The sequence below is a fragment of the Molossus molossus genome, unplaced genomic scaffold (assembly GCF_014108415.1).
Source record: "Molossus molossus isolate mMolMol1 unplaced genomic scaffold, mMolMol1.p scaffold_m16_p_11, whole genome shotgun sequence".
In the NCBI taxonomy this organism is placed as follows: domain Eukaryota; kingdom Metazoa; phylum Chordata; class Mammalia; order Chiroptera; family Molossidae; genus Molossus; species Molossus molossus.
In genome coordinates this window covers 32,176,345-32,192,040 of record NW_023425346.1, presented here as the reverse complement: position 1 = coordinate 32,192,040, position 15,696 = coordinate 32,176,345, and the positions used below count along the sequence as shown (strand labels likewise).

Sequence of the window (15,696 nt, the reverse complement as noted above, 5' to 3'; positions counted from 1 at the left end):
TCCCAGAATTAAGCCACTTTATATGGTGGTTTCCTATAATCTCTTCCCTTATAATATGCACACCAACAGATATGAAACTACTGTTGTACACTGCGGAGCCTCTGACATGCACAATAGTCAAAATTAGATGGTACTCAAAATTATGTTGAATACTATTTATCTAAGGAACTTATTGATTAGATAGTTATTAATTGCAATGCAAAAGTCTTCCAGGAAACAGCTATTTCGTCAGAAAAGCATTGTTAAAGATGGCTTAAGTTATGTTCACTATGCACCCAGTCCTTGAAATTTGGTGAACCATATATGCTAGCCAGCAGCAAGGAAAACTTCATCCCCTAATATTGGGGTTAAACAAGATATAATATATTAATCCTTTTGATGATAAATTAAGAGGCCAAAACAGTTGGGACTCGTTTGGAACAAACAAGAACTGCATGTTTTGACTGAGCTACCAGGTACTGAACTGTGAAAAGCAAACTTCAACACTACCCGCCTTCGTAGGAACCTGAAAAGGGTTGTTTTGAGGCCAGGGGTCACATGCATTTCAGGAAAATGTTCTGTAGGAGTATTTCTGAACCAGCTATAGGCTAGAGTAGAGTATGAAGTCAACCAGATCAAATGTCAACTCCTCTAGCCCATTCTCAAGACCCTCCACATCTAATTTCATCCTGTCTATTCTAATCTGACCACCTTGTTATTTCCATATACTCAGGCCTCTTGAACCTGGCCCTCAGGCTGCCTCTCTCCCTTGAACACATAATGATCACCTTAAATATGTTCTTCCGGTATTCTATCCCACCCTTCCTTTTCTCTTTATCTCCTTCTGCGTTCTTTAATTTTTATAGCATGAGTGTGTACAAATTTATCATACTTTTAAAACCTATGATTTAACCAGACTTACAGGTAAAATTTTCACAAATCATTAAGTTCCTTAAATAAATGGTACTCAACATAATAATTAAGGCATCAAAAACGAGTGACAACCTATGCAATAGAAAGCAGTACTTTATATTCACAGTACATTTTGTAACAAAGGAAATGTGTCATGTCCTCTGTGGTAAGTTGAGAGAACAAAGACACCCAGGAAGGGGGTCCACAGCACACCTTTCCTTTTCTCTGTCGGGCCCAGGTTTCCTCTTCATATTGCCTTTCTTTTTGTTTATCTTATTCAGGTTCTCCTGTCCCAGCCCTGGGTTAGCTAGTGATACCCACAGGATGCTGAGCCTGGTGAGGAGCTACCACTGAACTGAAGAGCTTGCCGGTCCCTGGAGCATGTATCCCCAGCAGAGCATGAGTCACGCCGTTGTGTGGTGCCACAACTCCAGGAAGGATGGATTCTACCGGATGCATCTAGCAAAGGGTATCCCGGTGTGCTGCTGTTAGGACGGAGAAGGTCAGAAGCTCATGAAATGCAATAGAATAACTGTATCTGTGAGCATGTGAGAAGAGCCCTGAGTTAAAACCACATGTAAATCATCACCTCTAATCAATTCCTTTGATGGATGTTGGGGGGTGGAGTGCGGCAACCCTTTCAAGTCCTTCCTTCCTTTATATAGCCCAGGAGACGCCCTGCCCTGCCCTGCCCACCAGCCTAATGCTGGAAATGCCCATGACAGCAATATTCCAAATTAAAACAGATCACTAAACAGTTATACTATTAGTTTAAAATTCATAGAAATCAGAGGAAATGCCTGGAACAAAACCCAAGACACATGAATCCGAAAATAAATTCACTGCCATACAGGATGCTCACACATCCCCAGAGGCCATAGGAACTGGTAAACCCCTATAGAAAGCAACAGGATAATATTTAATAGGACCGATTAAACTGTTCACAGAATTGGATCCAACACATTCACTTCCAGAAAATATATCCTCTAGAAATAACTCCACAAAGAAAACAGCTCTGTGTGTGAGGATGTTCACTAAACCATCACCGGAGCAAGGGGAAGGAGGTCTGAACACCCGCCACGCAGGACAGGTTAGCCGTTTGTACACTGTCAGCCCAACAGACACTTAAGTCTCACTTAAAATTAGAATCAAGAAGGCATTACACAACATGGAAAACTTTACATCCAGTAAACTTAGGTAAAAAGAAAAAAAAAGGCAGAACTGTATATCTATAGTTAGATACACATTTTTAACAAATATTAAGTATCAGGCAACAGGTCCTGGCCAAGTAGTTCAGTAGGTTAGAGTGTCACATGCCAAGGTTGTGGGTTCGATCCTCAGTAGGGCACATACAGGAAGTAACCAATGAATGCATAAATAAGTGGAAAAACAAATCATTGTTTCTCTCTCCTCCCCCCCTTCCTTTCTCTGTAAATAATTAAACAAACAACAACAACTGGTGTTTAAAACAGAAAGTATCAACCAAGAGAAGAAAAGGGAAGATATAAAAATGTAAATGGATGACAGGGTGGTGAGATCATGGTCGATTTGGTTGTTGCTGGGCTTTCGTGTTACTATCATAGCATTTTCGCCGTTTACAACGGAGTAAAAATCAATTTTGTGCTAAATCAGACAAACTGGGACATGAGTTGGGGTGAGAGTGTTTCCAGGTCAGAACCAACTCCTGCAAAGAGCTGTGTGGCCCTTACCTGCTAGGAGCCTCTCCCCCACGGACGCCAGGAGCAGGCACCTGGGAGCCAGAGGCAGCGGTTCCCCGGTTCCCCCCACAGCGCCCCTCCCACCCGTCCTCCTGGGGGCGCTTCTGTTGCGCGGGGTGGAGGGACCTCACGAGAAGCGCCTGTGCTCAGCACAGAGCATTTCCAGGACTAGAGGGTTCGTCATTCCTAGCATCAGCGACAGCAGGTAAGTGGCAGATTTGCAGTCACCGAGGTGCTCCTTGCCTGAAAATTAAAAACCGCCGGCCAGGCCCGGGGAGGGTGAGCCAAGCGGCGCAGGGGGCAGGGCCACCTCACCCCCACCCCCACCTGCAGGCCCGGTGTCCTGTCCCCAGGCCGACTGTAGGGGGAGTCAGGCAACAGGGCAGTGCCGTGACATTTTTCACCCACTACAAATGCATCACAAACCTGCTGCCACATATTAGCTGGTACTTAATTACAGGACTGGGGTGGGCTGATCCTCCCAGGAGCCCCCCCCCCCCCGCCCCGCGACCCTCAATGTCACAATACTTGAGGGGGATCAAGGAGCGACAAGAGAGACACACAAGGCTATGAAACACATCCTTTCTCACATCCTTTTGCAACAATATTCGGACGGAATCCTGTAAAGCAGCCACCTAGAATTGCAAAGTGACTGAAGATTAAAAAGCAAACTTCACATTTGCATCAAGGTCAGGATCAAATGGTCCCTCTGCCTGAGGCTGGTTTCCATGGACACACTACACTTGCACTCTCTTTTTAACTCCAAGACTTTGTTTCCTCTTGTCTTTGGACACTCAGCATGCCAATTTTTTTTTTTTTAAACGTGCTTTCTACCACTGCATTATATAGATGGTTACTGATGGCAGGGATCTGGTCTCATCCAAAATGCTTAGCACTGATCTTAACACACAATAAGCCCTCACTCAACACACCAGAATGGAACCGAAGTTAATAAATGCAACAACAATCTGAATGCCAGGGTCTTGATGTAAAAGCAACACTGTCCAAAAGAAAAATAAGCCAGCCAGAAATGCAAGTCACACATGTAACTTTATATTTTCTAGTAGTCACATTAAAGTAAAAAGAAAAAACTCCTTTTATTAATGTTATTTAACCCAATATACACAAAATATTATAATTTCAACGTAATGAATACATAAAAATAAGATACTTTTCATTCCTTCTTTTGTACTATGTCTTCAAAAACCAGTGTACAGTTTATATTTACTGCACATTCTAATTTTGACTAATTTTTCAAAAGATAGGGCGCTGGGTCACCTCTTGGGCATTGCAAAGTGCTCAACAGTCACATGAGGCTAGTGGCTACCATTCTGGACAATATTACAGCACAAATACTTCTTATAAAAGGAAACACTTTTCATAGCAATAAAGAACTCGTTTAACCTCAAGTTTTCCATTAATCTGTATGTTACCTCTTTATATTTGTTTTTCATAGAACTAAGAAAGTAAAGTATTAAATAGGTATATATTTTCTCCTTTATAAGCTCTTTTAGATAAATGTCTAGGCCAGAAAATATTCTTTAAAATACATCTTTAAGCCAATCTTTATCAAGAGCCATATTTATTAAGAAACATTTAACAAACACATGTACAAACGTTGTTACTCTAGAATAGCGATTTTCAACTTTTTTCATTTTGTGGAACACATTAACTAATTACTAAAATACGGCAGCACACCAAAAAATATATTTTTTGCCGCTCTGACAAAAAAAAAATAGGTATAATTTTGATTCATTCACACCAGATGTCTAATGTTGTGTTGCCTGATGTTTTTTTTAAAATTTGATAATCTAAGGAAAAAGAGGTCAGTGCCCCTGGCTAAATAGTCAGGTATTGCGTGCTTTAAAAATTCTTGTGGCACACTGGTTGAAAATCACTGCTCTAGAATATAGTACTTTGGGTGTTTTTTCCTCACATGTTTGAACAGATAATTAGTAGGCTGTGTTGCTTAGTAATTATTATGGAGGAGCTAAACACTTCCCTTCTAAAGTCTACTTTTCACAAATATTCTATAAACAAACTATTAGTAATTAGGACAAGGTTTGGATGCTCTCATGAGGACATCAGTACCAGGGACCCAGGAATGCCAGGGACCCAGACTCCCCTAACAGTCGGCCCACTCCTCGTCACTGGGTGGGCAAGTGTGCTCTGCTCAGGAACAGTGACACAGCAGGTATCCAAGCTGGTCCAAGTCCTCCTACTCTCCTCACTTCACCACTGGTCCATGCCGAAGCCCAACCTCTTTGGAACCTTGAGCCCAGCCCACGTGAACCCGAATCTGTAGATCCAACCTAACATATCCACTCAGCAGTGTACAGAGAGGAAATTTTTTAAAAAGTCCCTGGAAGCCAGAGCGGGAAGCCAGAGCCTGCGGAGGCTGGCTTACCACACAGGCCAGACACAGGAAGGAACTGACCAGTTCCCATGAGATTCTGCCACCAGGAACCAGGACAAACAGAGGCTGGACGCTGACCAGTCAGATCGGCATTTGTTTCTCTCTGTGGGGTGGGAGGTGACTATGAAAGAGAAATACAAGTTTCTGATGTCAGATGGAGTTGCTGCTTCCCCAGGTTCCCGGATGAAAATCAATAATCTTGGAGGAGCGAGGTGCCAGACCATTCGCTCAGAAAAAAACTATTACCCTCCTAGAGAGCTGAAGCAGACTGTTCTTCACTTCCTCGAGAGGCCAAATGAGATGTGGAAATGGGAGAGATCACTCTATGAGGGAGCCTGGGAAAGACAGAATCCCTGAGACTTGTCAACCCAGAATTGTGTAACCAAGATCTTTAACTAAAATATTTGTAAAATTATCTGATTGATCTGCAGCTCCTCCAACCATGCTGTGTCCTGCAGTCAAGGAAGTCAAACCATAAATTACTGGGATGCTTGCTCTTTTTCCCCAAGCATATCTCCCTTCAAAAGTCTGTTCTTTTTTATGAGAAAAGACGTAAGAAAAAGAGAACTACAAACCTCCTTCCTCAAAGAACTGTGTTGCACTGAATTCTGTTCTCACCTGTATGTTTTCCCTTCAGCTCTGTGGATTTATTTTCCAGTATTCAATTCGCATCAGGATAGTATTCATTGACTAAAAAGGTAATAAATACTAATACACACAGACACACCTAAGAGAATTGCCCAAAATATAGTGGGTACCAAACTAATAAGGGTGAGCACTGAGCTTGGAAGACCAATGAGTGATGCTTCTGCCGGCCTCCCTGAAGCTGATGCCAGCCGACAAGGCAAGGGAAAGAGGCAGCAGGAAAAAGCTATAAAGCATGAAGGTCTTTAAATAGCTTTTCTGGGTGACACTGCAGTGCCAGCCTTGGTTTATTAAAAAGATAACTGGTCGTGACCGTGGTTAAGGGAGATGGGCTGGAAGTCTTGATTAGCCCTGGCTGTTCTGTGTTTCTACCGCCACTAGATTCTATACCAAAAGCTGCCCTCCTGTTTCAAGAGGGAAATGTATGAGCACCTCTTTCTCTCCTCACTTGTAATTAATAGCACCTAATATTCTGATGAGAGCAACCCAAATGTAGAATTATGAGGCAATCTGGATATTTGGCGTTAAGGAATTGTTCATATTTTCATGTGAAAATATGAGTGTGGTTTTAAGAGTGCTGATCTTTTAAAGATATTTGTATAATTTAGGGATAAAACAGTGTGAGATATTTCACTTTAACCAATGTCACCCCAATAAAATCAATTTAAAAAAAAAAGATTCCACCTTAAAACAACTGAGTGATTTGGGGGGAAAAGGTTAAGTAAAATATAGAAAAAATAAGATTGGCCAATGGATCAGTTGATGATGATTAAAACTGGTTCATGGGGGTATATTTTGTTATTCTTTCTACTTTGGTGTAATTTTGAAATTTCATATAATGGGTTTTTTTAAAGAGTACCAAGTAATCAAGGGGGGGGGCTCTTTTTAGGGCAATTTTGAGGGGGCTATTTTATCCCTTCTCAACTTATCACTACCCAGAAGATATCACAGGTCATCCAGTGTCAGTGCCAAGGAGAAAGGGTACATCCATCCTCCTTTTCTCTTTAACACCACAATCTTGGCCTCTTATCTCTCTCTGCCTCAAGAGACAGATTTAGCTCCCGATCACCACAAGAAACAACATCCTTCAGTATATTGAAACTGACACGAAACACCCTACAGAATCAAGTCTGAAGGCATTGCCGTGTTCTGCATCTATGAGTTAACAGTGCGTGACAAAGCACCACTGTAAGAATTTAGTTTAGCTCAGGTATGAAGGGATGGATACCTTATGAGACAAAAAGGCAGCGATTCCATGGGGGAAGCAGACAAGTGATAGTATAAAACAAGACAGTTCATCATCTCTGAATTGCTCCCTCTCAAAAACTATGGATGCCTTAAATCATCTATATCCTTTTACCCAGCCATCCTAGATCTAGAGATGTATCCTAACAAAATTATTGGGCAAGTGCACAAAGAAATGTGGACACTGATGTTCATCACACCTTTGTTTATAACAGAAAAGGAAAACACAAGTGTCTATCAGTAGGGACTGGTTTATTGATGAGACATGATGGAATTACATGCAACCTTTAAAAATGCTGATGTCTGAGGCATACTGTAGGTTTCAAAACAGATTTTATAAAATCATATCTTTGTTTTAAAACAAATGTATCATTTATGAATAGAGAAGAGCTGGGATAAACAATAAGATGTTAATAATGGTGTTTTCTAGCTAGTAAAATTAAAGGTGATTTTTGCCTCCATGCTTTCTGAATGGTTTGAGTTTTTTCCACAATGACCATGAAATCTATCAGAACCCCTGAAAAAGCTATTACTTTTAAAACAGTAATAATAGAACCATGAAGATGCCCAAGTAGGAAAAACAAGTTACCAGAGCTGGACGGACATCAAATAACACCAGGCTGACATCTGGCAGCCTAGAAGAGTCAGCATTCTTCCACCTCTTTAAAAAGACATCTTGTACTGAGCAACTACTGTTCCAGGCACTGTTCCAGGCCTTGGAGATGAAATAAATAAATAATAGCTGAAAACCACCTTAGTTCTCAGTCTTACTGGAGGAAAGGACACACATACCCAAATAAATGCAGTACCAGGGAAATTCAACCAGGAGTTGTGCATGATGCAAAGGTTTCACAGGAGGGAGGGTCTAACCTGGCCAAGACTGAAGGGAAGAAGGACTGGTCAGAAAAAAATCAGAGGAGGCACCATGGGATGAGATTCTAAAGGTAAAGGGATGCTTGCCATGCAGGTGCGCTTTGAGGACCTTCATGCTAGGCACGTGGGATGTGGGCAGCTGTTGGCAGGGAGGTATCGAGCAGCCTGATCACTTGGAGAAATGGCAGCACGGATGGAACATGAAGTGAGGTTGGGAAGGTGGGCAGGCCCCACTGACACTTCTGGTTCCACGTGACAAAGACTCACTCCTGGACCAAACTTGAGTCACGCTCCTCTGAGAACCTCTTCTCAACTGAGCGTCAACCTTGGACTTCCACGTCTGTCCATGCAGAGTCTAGTTTTAGCAAGAATCCTGCTAAGGTGGTGTAGAGAACCCCTCACCCTTACTACCTCATCACCTTCAATACCTCAATACCAACATCTTGATACCTCGCTTATCTGGCCTGCCTTCAGCAAGAAGCCTGTTAGGTCAGTTCTGCAAGAGTTCTCTGCCCCCTTGCTGTGCCTTCTGAGTAACTGTCCACCCACTAGCCCCTCAACCTGCTCCCCTTGTCCTCGTATTTGGAGTCGAGCCGATGTCTCTCCCCTACTGCACCAGTGCTGCGCTGACATCTGTCAGTCACAGTCGTCTTCCTTACTATTTTTACAAGTGTCAGAATAATTTTCTGTTACCATAACCTGAGGGCACTGGGGAGACTGTGAAGGGTCGGGGCTTTTCCAAGATCAGTCGGTCTGACAGGAGCACAGAGGAAGAGCCGCCGAGGGTCTCACAGGAGCACCCGCTTTCTGCCGCCTGCCGCCTGCCAGGCCCCGTGCTCGGCTCCACCCGCAGGACCTCCTGTCGGTGCCACAGCCCCAGAACGTGGGGAACACTCTTCTCCCTGCTTCCCAGGCCGGGAGACTGGAACTCGGTGTGCTTTAGCCATGTGCCCAAGTCCACACAGCCAGTGGTCACAGAGCTGGAGTTCGTCTGGGGCCGCCTGACTCGTGCCCAGGTGGTGCTGGGGAGAGATCCTAACACATCTAAAACTCCATCTTCTCTCAGGCTCTCTGCGATATTTGCAAATAACCACAAACTCAACAACTCAATTCCTCCTAAAAGGAACGTGACTGATGAGCAGCAAATGGGTTAAAGGGGAGCTTTCTTCACCACAGAAATAAGACTTTATGAAAAGCCCGAGAACAATAAAGTCAATTGGATCTGTCAAGGGGCCACTTTTTCTTTAATTCGAGAGAAACCATTAGGGAGTAGGTAGTCTTGTTTTTGCTTGTTTAATAAGTGACACAGGTGATCATTCTGAGGCAGGGACCAAAGGGAATCCAAAGGTGGAGGAGGTTTCCTACTGAAGTGGGGAGAAGAGCCGAGAATGGAAAACACAGTCATTAAACAGGGGACTTGGGCGAGACAAGCTCAGGTGGAGGCAGAGGGAAATCCCCAGCGATACCCAAGTTATTTTAGATAATTCAGAAACTGGCAATTACAGAAACCTGATTCCAGGCAGGAAACAGGAGAGAAAGGAACCCTCAATAATCAAGATATACTTACTAAGCAACTGTACAACTGCAGTGAAGGAGACAAAGATGTTCAAAAACAGCTCCTGTCCCTGAGAAGCTTATCGTTTACATGGGGAGGACACACAACCCCCACACACAATCCTGTATGTGATCATTGCAGATGAAAGGAACAGCTGATACAGTCTATAAATAAGCAAACGGGAGGGGCTCTGCCCTCATGGAGGGTTAGAAATTCTACAATAAGCTGAAGAGCGGCTATTCCAAGCAGGAAAATGGGGTGAACAGTGTAAACAAATGCCTAAGAAATGAGGGTGTATGAAGGGTTGTCAGGATATAGCCAAAGTGAAGGGCAGTAATTTTGGAGAACAAAGATAATTCTGAAAACGAGGGAATTTAGTAAATGTGGGAAATAATTATCATGTATTGAGCATTTCTCTGTGCCAGATTCTGTTTTGACCACTTCATTTCACTTCATCCCAATGACCCTGAAACAGGAGTAATTATCCCTACTTTAAATGAGCAAACTGAGGCCCATAAAAGTGAGGCAGCTTTTGAAAAGCCTTACCACTAGCCCTGGCTGGTGTGTTCAGTGGTTAGAGCATGGGCCTGCACCACCGAGGGTCGCATGTTCAATTCCCGTCAAGGGCACATACCTGGGGGGCAGGTTTGATCCTCGGCACTGGTAAGGGAGTGTGCATGAGGCAACCAATCGATGTGTCTCTCTCATACCAATGTTTCTCTTTCTCCCCCCCACTCTAAAATGGAAAAATATAATAATAAAAAGCCTCACAGTTAGCTAGCGAATTCATATTCAGTCCTGTCTGACTCTCCCTGGTGCCTCTACCTCCTCCATTCATTTACGTAGCACCAACTGTGTGCTCACTGCAGTGAGCAGCCTCCACTAACACATGCCAGATCATGACTACTCTCCGTGCTCACTCACTGCAGGGTTTCAGAGGGCACATTTCCGAGAACCACTGATCCAGTTTCGGGTGATATAAACATCTCTGGTTTAGGGCACAGAGGAGTGGAGAACTGCTATATCTCAGCACTACTAAACACTATTAATATTCACTTAGACAAAGTGGTTGAATAGACTCTTTAAACCCTAACTTAAAATGTTACTGCTTTTAGATGGGAATGCAAAAGGATACAACCACCTGGGAAAACTGTTTGAGTTTCTTTTTTAAAATGTTTATTTATTAATTTGAGAGAGAAAAAGAGAGAGAGAGAAACATCAATTTGTTGTTCCACTTATTGATGCATTCATTGGTTGATTCTTGTATGTACCCTGACCAGGGATTGAACCTGCAACACTGGTGTATGAGGACAATGGTCTAACAAACTGAGTTACCTCACCAGAGCTGTTTAGCAATTTCCTAGAATTAAACATAGAGTTATGATAGAATCTATTTAACAATCCCATTCCTGGGTAATTACCCAAGAGATATAAAAATGTATTCTCACACAAAACCTACATGCATAGGTGTACAACAGCTTTATTCATAACCATCCCAAACTGGAAACAACCCAAATGCCCTTCAACAGATGAATGGATAAACAAACAATGGTATACCCATCTAATGGAATACTACTAAGCAATGAAAAAACGAACTACTGATACATGCAACAACATAAAGCTCAGAGTTGATTAAGTAAAAGAACCCAGACTCAAAATGATACTTCACATGATTCCATTTTTATGACAATCTAGAAAAGCCAAAATTATAGAGGAAGAACAGATAAATGGTTGCCAGGGGTTAAGAGAGGGGAGAAAGTTTGACTACAGAGGGGTAGAAGGGGCATGAGAGCTTTTTTGTTTAATGGTAGTATGTGGTAAGCAGAATAATGGCCCTAAACCATGTTCACACTCCAAACCTTGGAAATCTGTGACTATGTGACCATTACAGGGTAAACGGGACTTCACAGATGGAATTAAGTTTGCTAATCAGCTGACTTTAAAATAGATATCTTGGGCCCTGGCAGGTTTAGCTCAGCAGTTAGAGCATCAGCCCACAGACCAGAGAGTCCTGGGTTCGGTTCCTGCTAAGGGCACATACCTCGGTTGCAGTTTGTCCCCGGCCCTGGTTGGGGTCGTCTGGGTGGCAATCACTTGATGCGTCTCTCTGGATATCAATGTTTCTCTCTCTCTCTCTCCCTCCCGCTCTATCTGAAGATAAATGCAAAAATGTCCTCGGGTGAGGATAAAAAAAAAGATTATCTCGGATTATTGGGGTGGACTCAATATAATCTCACAGGCCCTTCAAAGTGAATGAGGGAGGTAGAACAGGCGATGAGAGAGACTTGCTGTGGAAGTAGAGGCAGGAGGAAGCAACCGTAAGTCCTCCTTTCTCAGGACTCTGAACCAGAAGACGAAAGGAAAGCCCGAAACTCAAGTGTGAAAGTCCATTTCAAAGAATTTTACAGGGAACTCTCCAAGACAGTTTCCATCAACACAGATGCATCAAGACTTCTAGAGTCAACAAAGAGATCAATAAATATGTATTAAGTGCTTTCTATGGAGAAGGCCCTGAGGACCACAGAGAAACAAAACACAGAAGGTCCTTGTCTCTCTCTGCACATGGCTTAAATGCCACTAGACAAATGATCAAAACTAATAATAATTAATCTAAGGCAAAAGATTATATGATCATATACAAAATAAATGCTATATGGGTTCAAAGTGGGGCGAGAGAGTGGCGGGGGGGGGGGGGGGGTCAGGGAAAGAAAGCTCAGCCCAGGAGTTAAAACAATGCAAGAATCGTGGAGATGATTCCTCCAAGACAGGACATTTCCTCAAACAGAGAAATCTAGAAGCTCCACTCGCGAAATCTCCCTGTTAGCATACATTCCCTTAAGATCTGAACATGACTTTCAAGAGAAAAAAAAAAAAAACACCCCCTTTCAAAAATAAAAAGAATTTCTGGGATTCTGAATTTGGACTAAGAGCTAACTCCACAGAAATTCTTTCTTTAATGGTCTCTGTTGGGGGTGAAGGTTACTGGCATTTCTGGATGCTTCTGGGGTTTTCATCCCCACAATCTGCACCCCTGCAAGCAAGGAAAGGAGTAGCCACCTTAGGCAGTTTCCATCTGAAACTGAGCCACGTGGGCTGGTTCCAAATGAACTGACAGGGGAGCCATTTGACTCAGTGTACAAAGCGTGATAGAGGCTGCCAGACCTGTCATTTCCCTTAGTTACACATTATTAATTAGGAATGGGGAGGGAGGGTCCTAGCACATGCCAATCCAAGTCCCAACACCCTTCAGCATCTGGCAGTTTTCTGTTCTGTACCCACACTCACCAAAAGATGTGTATAAAAGAATGTGCATAGCGGCTCTGTCCATATTAGCCCCAGATTGGAAACTATCCAGATGCCTACCATCAGTTAATGGACAAATACACTTTGCTGCATTCATATAATGGGGTACTACAGAACAATGAGGATGAACAAGCTGCTGCCACACGCCACAACGTGGATGAATTTGACAAACATGATGTTGAGCACAGGAAGCCACACACAAAAGTGGACATGCTGCTTGGTTTCATGTATATAAAGTTTCAAAAAAAAAAAAAAAAGCAAAACTAATCTATGGCCTTAGAAGTCAGAATAGTGGTTACCCTGAAGCAGGAGGACTCAGAGGCAGGAAGGGACACGAGGGGACTTCGGGAGTCCTGGAAATGTCTGTTTCTTAGTTTGAGAAGCGATTACAAGGGAGTGTGTACTTTATAAAAACTCATCAAGCTGCACAATTATGGTAGCACCTTTCTATAGGAATGATTTGTTTCAACAAGAAATTTATCTTAAAACTGAAAACTTGGTTGTATTAAAGGATTATAGTAAAAATTATAGCAAAAATTTAACTTTATAGTGGAAGAGCTACATGTGTATTCACATACACAATTTTTTGTTTAAATTATGGTAAAATAATTATGGTGAAATTTATTTTATATAATTTGTTTTCATTTATTTGGTCAATAACATATGTACTTCGATGGGAAATACATAGTCATAGTAATGTCATAATATTAAAGAAAGATCCCTAAAATTAAGGATCGCTGCCTTGCACACAGATCAGAGGATGATATACAGGCTGGGTAAAATTGTTCATATGGAAAATAATACAATAATTAATAAACAAAATACAAGAATAAACTCTGTGTTTCACATACTCAACAACGTAAACCTACTTTGCCCCACCCTGTATTACTCCACCTTGTTAGTCCTGGTCTATTGCTCTCAGAAGACAAAGAGAAAGAGAAGGGAGGAGGAGGAGAAAAAGAACAAACTTCTCCAGGCTGTTCTTTAAACCCTGGGGGTGGGGGATAGGGTCACCAGAACGTGTTCTAGTGCAGCACAATTATTTCTTTAAAAAAATTGTTACAAGGCAAGGGGCAGGGACTAAATGTCCCATAACTCCCACTCTAAGCCCAGAGTTAGGCTGATCCCAGCTGAGAGGTGTAACCCAAACAATTTGCTATTTGCCCCATGCACTGGCCATGGATATACCACTATCCCATATCTGCCATAAATTACAGAATTTTCCTCCTTATCAACAGTCATAGCATACATCTTCTCTTCAACTTAACATTACACAGAGTGAAAACTCTTTCTGACCCTCACAGGTCAGCTCTCAGAAAGAACACCCATCCACATAGCATTTAGAAGTCAGTTTCCTGATAAATGTGAAAATGGGGACAGGAGAAAAGGTCGTCACGGGGAGCTGCCTTCCTAAGGGAGGTACAGTACAAGATGAAGCCCAGATGCCAAGGTCAGAGCCTTGCCTGAGAACCCTAGTGAGGAGTGCTCAGCCTACTGATACATTTAGCACCTGCCAGTCCCAGGGGCCCTTCGCTGCGGTTCAACCTTGACGAAGACGCTGGAACTGCCTGAGCAGGCAAACATTGGCCTCTAGTTTGAGAAAGGCCTGCAGACTCTGGCAGAGACCCTCAGTAAATTGTCACCTGTCAATCACTTGACCTAAATACACCAGCCACTCGGGGGAATGGGAGGGAGAAGGAGTCGGAGCATGCTCAGTGATCGGGATGACATCACTTAATCAATGCTGGGGACGGGAAGGCTGCATCAGCAGCCTCCAGCGGGCTGCCAGGAACGTGTCAGAGGGGATCCGGAGGCTCCCATTAACTCGGTCTCTCCCCACGCGACTCGCATACAAAGAGGGCACCAGCAGCTACTCATGCTGGGGACAGTGGAGGGGGGTGGAGAAGGGACGGGGGTTGGGGGAAGGACAAGCCTGGTTCATTTCAGCGGACATATTCCTTTAAGAACTAAAAACTCATGGTATTCCCTCCCTGCACCGGCAGCCCCAGCTGGTTGGGGGGGGGGGGGGAGAGGGTAAATCAAGAGGGAGGGGTGCCCTAGCCACACTAAGTAACTTCTGTTCTTTGCACAGTGGGGCTACTGGGGTGCGCTCTGGGCCCCCTAACCCCACAGATGTGGGCACACAGCCTCCTCTCCACTCAGCACGAAGCACATCCGAGGATCTGTGGACACCAAGTGGGGGAGTCGCCCCATCCGGGAGGGGTCAGACCCGGGCTCCACGTCCAAGGCGGCCTGGGCTGAGAAGCAGCAGGAGACACAGCAGGCCTCCCGGGGACAGCAAGGCCACCAGTGTTCCCTGCATCCCCCGCCTTCCTTCAGCTCGCCAAGCAAGGTGAAACGCCGTGGGGGGGGGGGGGGCAGGGGGCAGCTACACGGCTCCGAGACGAGGCTAGAATTTTTCCAGTACCTTTTTTTTTTCTTCTTCTTTTGCTAAGATCGTGAGAAAAGGCAAAATGTTCGATAAATCGAACTGATCCCTGGAATCATTTGTAGGTTTGCAGAGCTCATACTTTAAGAGGAGCCTGAGCACCTCAGTTTACGGGTAACCTGAACACTACCCACAAGACATGAACACTCGGGTGGGAACAAAAGGCCCACCCGAGCCCCCACCCCGCGAACAATGGAGACGCCGAACCCTTCCTCGCCCCCCACCCCCACCCCACCACCTGGGGCCCGCCCCTCCGCCCGCGTCGCCCCTCCACCGCCCCTCCACCACCCCGGAGGGAACTATGGTGTGGGGGCAGGGGGTTCTCGTCAAGTCTACGGGAGAAAGCAGCCCCGCAGGAATGTCCGAAGGGGCGGCCCAAGCAGAGATGCTCGGTCTGGGGCGTCGGGACGCTGGTCTGCAGCGCGAAACAGGAGGGGAGGCTGGATGCCCTGGCCACTTACCCCGATGACCACGGTCTCATCGCCTTTAAATTTGGGGATAAATTTGTCCCCGCGGAGGATCTCCGCTTCGTTGAGAGGCCGGAACCGGCACATCACTTTGATGCTGCATTCAGCTGGATCCGCCATCTCGGCCGGCGGCA

The 15,696-nt window shown here is 44.3% G+C and overlaps 1 protein-coding gene across 1 annotated transcript in view; it reads right to left on the bottom strand.

The window, feature by feature from the left end:
* The window catches only part of KIF5C (kinesin family member 5C), a 151,252-nt gene extending 135,556 nt beyond the window's left edge, over positions 1 to 15,696 (bottom strand). Inside the window, exon 1 of the mRNA XM_036254866.1 lies at positions 15,557 to 15,696. Coding sequence (XP_036110759.1) covers positions 15,557 to 15,682 — 126 coding nt within the window. The 5' untranslated portion in view covers positions 15,683 to 15,696. The remainder of the gene's footprint in view (positions 1 to 15,556) is intronic.